The 7,937-nt window shown below is 36.0% G+C and overlaps 1 protein-coding gene across 2 annotated transcripts in view; it reads right to left on the bottom strand.

The window, feature by feature from the left end:
* The window catches only part of Rab3gap1 (RAB3 GTPase activating protein catalytic subunit 1), a 67,735-nt gene that overhangs the window by 55,221 nt on the left and 4,577 nt on the right, over positions 1 to 7,937 (bottom strand). For both annotated transcript variants that reach the window (XM_021197847.2, XM_021197848.2), the window contains exon 3: positions 6,620 to 6,695. In XM_021197847.2, the coding sequence (XP_021053506.1) occupies positions 6,620 to 6,695 (76 nt within the window). The remainder of the gene's footprint in view (positions 1 to 6,619; positions 6,696 to 7,937) is intronic.

Genomic DNA, 7,937 nt, shown 5'->3' with positions numbered 1-7,937 from the left:
ACCAAGGTTGGCTGCACACCCAGAAAAGTCCTGATCTACAGAGTGAGTTCCAGGACAGCCAGGGATACACTGAGAAACCCTGTCTCTAAAAAACAAAAAAAAAAAAAAAAAGAAAGATCTTTCAGAAGAAAAATACAGAGCTATGTGGAATACCAATGGTCTAATCAGGTAAATGGGTACAAGGGAGCACTTAGGGAAGGGGGGAGGCAAATAAAGAAGTGGGGAGGTGAGGAAAATAACAATAACGATGTCTTCACTGACAAGAAATCATACTATTAACTCTACATACACACAAATCTGTAATATATTTTATAATATATACTTTAATAACATACATTTAATATAATTTTATACCATATAATGTATATATTACATCATAATACAATATAAATATAAACAAACATATACTTATATGTACTTATAGTACAAACAGTGTACTCATATAAAATAACCAAATAAATAAATCTTAAAAAAAAAAAAATCAGATCCATTCCTTTAAGAGAGAGAGAGAGAGAGAGAGAGAGACAGACAGACAGACAGACAGACAGACCTACCATGAATTCAAGAGGGGGAAGTTATATAGGAAGGTTGTAGGAAGAAAAAGGGAGAAATGTTGTGATTAAAATTTCAAAAAAATGAAAAAAATATTTGTATGGTTCTATAATTATCAACATATGTCTCAGACAAGATTAAGTTTCAAGATTTATATTGACGACTTTACAACTTTCATGCTGAAAAATTTACTTATCACTCATCTAGTTTAAAAATACATAATACTGAGAAACATCTAAAAATGTCCACAGAGACCTCTCATCTATCTTAAACTTGAGCTTTTCAGCCATGGACTCATTATAACAGCCCCACTTAGGTATTAGGTGTTTAATAGCTAGTACTCCAAGGTACAATGAATCGTTCCTATCACCAAAAAACACATTAAGTTGTCCTACATGCTTATATTCTATGTCCTTCTTACTCATGTGTCATTCTCTAGCCTCTGAACATATCTAATAGAATGGCAGTAATAACAACTAATGCTGATTGAAAGCGCAGTGTCACAAACAGAGGAGCAACAAAACCAGAACTCTAACATAAGCAGTATGACTTTACAACCCACAGGTATCACTGTTACTAAAAAGAGCTTTCCTGCCACTTACACAACAAAAGTAAGAAGGTCAACCACTACCAAATATAACAAAAATCTCCTCCAAACTTCACATTTGAAAGTAGGAAACATAATAAAATATCAATTATTTTCCTATGTGATACCAAAGACATAATCAACACTATGGCAACTCCTTCAACAAAAAAATGAAAATGAAAAAACAAAATAAGATCTTTTTTTGTTTGTTTGTTTTTGAGGCAAGGTTTCTCTGTGTAGCCCTGGATGTCCTGGAACTCACTCTGTAGACCAAGCTGGCCTCAAACTCAAAAATCCTCCTTCCTCTACCTCCCAAGTGCTGGGATTAAAGGCATAGCACCACCACTGCCCGGCAAAAAGATCTTAGTTTAAATGGTTCCATTTCCCTAAAAAGTTGTGTGAGCAGCTCAGCTTTTTTCACTACATTCTAGAGACACTGGATTTTCAGTGTTTGAATCTTATCTAATTTCTTAAAAATTTAAAAGTTAAAAAAAAAAAAACCTCTATTCCACTACTTCAATGATTCATAGAACACCCTATGTTTGAGTGAATGCAAATAAAAAAAATTCCAACTAGTTAGTTTGTATCTGTTCCAAATTTAACTTATGGGAAAGAAAGCTAGAGAAAAACTACAGCTAAATTAACTTTACATTTGCTGTCTGAACTTCTTTTTTTATTTTTTATTAGACATTTTCTTTATTTACATTTCTAATTTTATCCCTTTTCCCCTCCGAAAACCCCCCTATCCCATCCCCCGTTCCCCCTGCTCACTAACCCACCCACTCCCGCTTCCTGGCCCTGACATTCCCCTACACTGGGGCATAGAGCCTTCACAAGGTCAAAGGCCTCTCCTCTCACTGATGTCCCACAAGGACATCCTCTGCTACATATGTGGCTGGAGCATTGAGTACCTCCATGTGGTTGGTGGTTTAGTCCCTGGGAGCTCTGGGTGTACTGGTTGGTTCATATTGTTGTTCCTTCTATGGGGCTGCAAACCCCTTCAGTTCCTTGGGTTCTTACTCTAGGCTCCTCCATTCCCCAATGGATGGCTGTAAGCATCCACTTCTGTAATTGTTAGGCCTCTGCTGTCTGAACTTCTAAGAATGGAGATCAATATTCTTCCAATCTTCTGAGCATGAAAATTCCAAGCTCACATCAGCACTGCAGGAGTCACTAGTCCTCTACTAATATTCTAACATTAGTGACTCTTCCTTTGTGACTCTTTCAGAGGGGTGACCGTGATTACAAGATCATGACATGTCCAAAATTAACATTTCAGAAACAGCACTTGTAACTTTTACCAGCTACACAGAATCTAAAATTCCAAAGCTAAACAAATTTCAAAGGTCATTTCCCTTAATTTTCACTTAACTTCAAGTAAGATTATAGGTTCATCTGTCATACAAAGCCCAAAACACTAAAATTCAAAAAGTTCCCTTACAAATCTACTTTAATTCTTCTAAGTAAAACTACATTTACTTAAATTTCATCATAGCACAAGCCACCAAGTATAACAATATGCATTTGAAAGGTGAGACCTAACTTAACCCCACTTTCATCAACTGCTGGCAAAATAACGGAGCAAATTACTATATGAACTCCAGATCTCATTCCACACTGAGTAGATACTACCTCATCACTGAAGCTTATTTAGGGATTAAGTAAGTCAACAGGCATAGTCCCAATAATAGCGTATGGTACCACAGTATATGCTTATAACCAACATCCCCTCTTAAGTCATTTCCCAGCTCTACAATGGTCAAGTAGCTCAGTCACAAAAACCCTCCTTCGGATAAATCAAATCTAGCCGGAGAAGTTGTTAAACTTCACTATGTGTCTCTGTGTGTGTGTGCCCACAGAGGACAAGTAGAAAGGTGGAGAATGCTGGATTTCCTGGAGCTGGAGTTACAGATGGTTATGAGCTGCTCAATGTGGATGCTAGGAACCAAACTCAGGCCCTCTGGAAAAGCAGTGAGTGTTCTTAACCACTGACTAAACCATCTCTCCAGTCCTCCAAAGGGTATCTTAAAGATCTATAGAGCAGTTAAACGTAACCACAAACTGGAAAGGAGCTCACCTGGGATGAAATGTAAGATTTGCAAGTTCATAGCTTTTTGTCTAGCCCAGTGATTCTTGACTTTCTAGACCTAGGACCTGGTTATACTCTAAGAAATCACTGATTCCATAATTTAACTTAAAAGGAAGCATCTAGTATTATAACTTAGGTAGAGCATGTACTTAGCATGCCTAAAGCCTCAGACTCAATTCCCAACACCTAATAAATAAACAAAAATATTTATTACATCACTTACTATAGAAATAATTTCTATGTCAATATGACTTTCTAATGATGCTTTCCAGAAAAATAGAAATATAGCACTATTTCACATTTTTGCAAGTTTCTTAATGTATAGGTTTTTGTTGTTGTTTTGGTTTTTCACGACGGGGTCTATTTAGCTCTGGTTGTCTTAGAACTCACTGTGTAGACCAGGCTATCCTCAAACTCACAGAGATCACCCTGTTTCTACCTCCAGTGCTGGGACTAAAGGTATGAGCCACCACTGCTCATCTTTTTCTTTTACTTTCTTTTTTTTTTTGGGGGGGGGGGTAGGTAAGATCTTGCTATGTAGCCTGTAGCTAGTACATATTTTTACTGCTGAAATGGGGTCTTTATACACTGTCCAAATTAACCTGGAATTTGGTGAACACAAGAAATTCTACAGCTTCCACTTCCAGGCTGAGGATGATCAAGCAAGAGCTGGGAACAGCCTGAGCTACACAGCAAAACTTGTCTCTGCGAAGAGGAAAAAGGAACCTATTGCAAAAATCTAGTAGGCAGTCAAAGAAGTAGACAGGGGTACAAGTGAACAAGAAATGGTCAAAGATTAACTGTTGAAACTGGGTAGTGGGAGTTTATTATACTATCTTATAAATTTTACATTTGAAATTGTCTATAAGTTTTTAAGAATTGTTTTTATTTTTAATTATGTGTCTATCTATGGGACAGATGTGTGAACATGTGAGCAATGGTACCCACAGAATACAGAAAAGGATGTCATAACTCCTGGAGCTGGAAATGGAGAGTTACGAATTGCCCATCATGAATGTGCGACTTAAACTCAGGTACCTAACAGCCGAGCCATCTCTCCAAGCCCAAAACTAAGTTTTAAAACAGTAATTTATTTTAAATTCCCTCTCAGTAGATGAAACTGGTAATCACTACCCTTTATATGTATGAAAACTTAAGCATTATCTAAACTTTCTTTGTTTTTCAAGACAGGGTGTGTTTGAGTGTGTGTGTGTGTGTGTGTGTGTGTGTGTGTGTAGCCCTGGTTGTCCTAGAACTACCAGGCTAGCCTCAAACCATTGAGATCCATCAGCCTCTGCCTCCTGAGTGCTACACCAAATTAACCCTGTCATTTGCACTTTCTTTAAACCTATCAATTGAGCTTATTTTAAAATCTCCTGCTTTCTCCATCTGTCAATACACTAAGAAAGAAATGGGCTCGAGCTAGCACTTCTTCAGTCTCAACTGTGTACCTCGAGTATGAAGCTACTATAAACGTATACCCACTTAAATCCTAATCTAGTATCTTAACCTCTTTTCCTCATTACTTCTCTCTCACCTCAACCTTGATGGCAGCATGAATCTTACTTTTAGTTCATTACTTCTACCACTACCATCTAACTCACACCAAGTACTTAGTAACAGATATAAAACAAAGAATTCAAGAATGTAATATCAGATCTCAGAAGAACCTGGGATAGCTCTTGTTTTTAAAACTGCAGTTTTGGTCTTTCAGATACAGTCAGCATATAGTGCCTTCAATCAATCTTGTTGGAATCCATATAAATGTTGCTATGTAGGTGTTTCAAGTGCAACAGAAATATCTGTGTTTGAGAACTTCACATTTTTTCTTTATTCAAAAATTTAAATGAGGGCCGGGCATGGTGGCGCACGCCTTCAATCCCAGCACTCGGGAGGCAGAGGCAGGCGGATTTCTGAGTTCGAGGCCAGCCTGGTCTACAAAGTGAGTTCCAAGACAGTCAGGGCTATACAGAGAAACCCTGTCTCGAAAAACCAAAAATAAATAAATAAATAAATAAAAAATAAAAAATTTAAATGAAAATATTTTAATATAGGGCACCAACTTACTCTGTATGTTTCAACATATCTTTAAATACTGCAATTCCTATATGTAGTACTCATAATGGGAAAAACATCTTACTATCTAAATTCTGTTATCACTTCCATGAAGCTGAAACCTCTTAGCAAATATTGAGATTTAAAGGTCTTTTCAGTATAATAATAAAAACAATGACCAATCTTACTTTAAAAGAACTTAGGAACCAGGTGGTGGTAGTGATGCATACCTTAAATCCAAGCACTTAGGAGACAGAGGCAGGTGGATCTCTGTAAGTTCAAAGCCAGCCTGGTATCAACTGATACCACTGACTAATGACCAACTTTGACTCCCCAGAACCCACTTCATGGAAGGAGAGAATCAATGCATACCTACGTGTGTGTGTGTGTGTGTGTGTGTGTGTGTGTGTGTGAATGTGTGTGTGTACTTTTTAATTAACTAACCATCTTCATAAGCTTAAGATCAAATTATAGCCCTTCAGTAAACTGAGAAGTATAGTCTCAAAATATTCTCTTGAGGAAACATCTGAAGTGTAGTTTATTAGCACATTATCAATACAAACTTAGTAAAGTAACTGTAGCTGATAATTACATAGTAAGTTATTAGACCAAGAAGTTACCTTACTAAATGAACCATTGGTAAGTCCAATTTCTCTCTGTTCAATTAAAAAATTAAGTTTTCCTGGCTAAAGGAAAACTTAGATTTTGAGAAAAGTAAACTCAGAAGAAATTGATGAAACCATACAAAGAAATTTGTCATATATAGAACTTTATAATTTAAAAAAGTTTCTCGGGCTGGTGAGATGGCTCAGTGGGTAAGAGCACCCGACTGCTCTTCCAAAGGTCCTGAGTTCAAATCCCAGCGACCACATGGTGGCTCATAACCATCTGTAACGAGATCTGACGCCCTCTTCTGGAGTGTCTGAAGACAGCTACAGTGTACTTACATATAATAAATAAATAAATAAATAAATAAAGCTTTAAAAAAAAAAAAAAAAAGTTTCTCAAGCAAGTCCTGGGGAGGTAGAAACAGATGGATCTGTGAGTTCGAGGCCAGTCTAGTCACCACAGTGATCTATAGGACAGCCAAAGCTACACAGTGGGAACCTGTCTCAAAATCCAAATCAATCAATAAATAAGTTTTGCAAATATCTTACACATATCATTTGCTACAAATTCAAACCCAAATTCTTCCAGATGCTATTTGATGTTCATAAGACTTTATACAACTTAAAATTTCAACATTTTAATGCAAATGCATTATTTGTAGCAAGGAGCATAAAAATAAAAATTTCAAAGTAAATACCAATCTAGAGATACAAGCAAACAGATCTGACCTTTTCCAGTGGCTTTCCCAGAGAGTGTCCAATCAGTTTCCAGTCATTCAATACTTCTTCAACTTTGGAAATAAACCTAAGAAGGAGGGAAAACTTTCTAAGTATATAACCAAACATTTTTCCTAGTACTATTCAATTTCTTTAAAAAGACATTTACTTACCCTAACATTTCGATTAGAAAATGCTCAAGATGTTTAATATGTAAGCCTAACTTGGGATATAGAATAAAAGTAGAAACAATGTTGTCTAGTTCAAGAATTCTTAAATTTTGATTCATTTAAATCTATTCACCCAATAAAAGCACTCTTTCCACAAAACATAAACTAAGAACAATTCCTCCTTTAATAGGATAGAATAAATTTATAAGAGAAGCAAAAACTGAGAGATTAAATTAATATTAATTAAGGATAGTTATATAACTGATCACTTTTCCCTGCCCAGCACCAACATAGTGGCTCATAACCACCTGTAACTCTAGTTCTAGAAGATCTAGTTCTTCTGGCCTGATGGTACGAGACACACGTGATGCACACACAGGCATTCAAGCAAAAGCACTTTACACATATGATAAAAAGAATCTTTAAAACTTAACTAGCAACTTGCTGAACAGCAAATGAAAACATCTGCTTATGTTAGAAAAATGTGATCCAATCTAGCAGCTGCAATTGCTACCTAAAACACCTAGAAAGTGCTTCTAGAGTAATTAAAATCAACTGTAATCAAAGGCATCAGATTTTTTTTCTTCATTGGCATTATGAGCTAAGCATTTCTTTTAAAACAGTAATGGCATCAAGTAATAAATCAGCTTATAATTTAACGGAACCTTCTCATTAACTCCTTAAAATTTCCATTCAGTAGACCAATGTATACCCATTGAAAATGGTTCTGAAGAACAGTTGAGGAAATAAGAAAAAGGTCCGTGTGTTAAGTGAAAAAAGAAAGCTGTAGAAACAAGCATTGATATAGTTTGATCTAAAAAAAGTTACACACACACACAATTAAAAGAAAATGTGTCAAAATTTAATAGCTATCTTTGTAGAAGGTTTAAATGTATTTTTAACAAGGTATTATTGCTATAATAAAAATAATCTTAAAATAATTTTCAGAGTAAAAGAACCATCTTTTTTTATTATTACCTCATAGCCATAAGTTACATATTCTTTTTTTTATTTATTATTATTTTCTTTATTTACATTTCAAATGCTATCCCAAAAGTTCCCTATATCCCCCCTCCCCGCCCCTGCTCCCCTACCCACCCACTCCCACTACTTGGCCCTGGCCTTCCCCTGTGCTGGGTCATATAAAGTTTACAAGACCA

The sequence above is a fragment of the Mus pahari genome, chromosome 5, assembly GCF_900095145.1.
Source record: "Mus pahari chromosome 5, PAHARI_EIJ_v1.1, whole genome shotgun sequence".
In the NCBI taxonomy this organism is placed as follows: Eukaryota; Metazoa; Chordata; class Mammalia; order Rodentia; family Muridae; genus Mus; species Mus pahari.
Note: the sequence above shows the minus strand (reverse complement) of the source record. Positions and strands in the feature narration are given on the sequence as shown.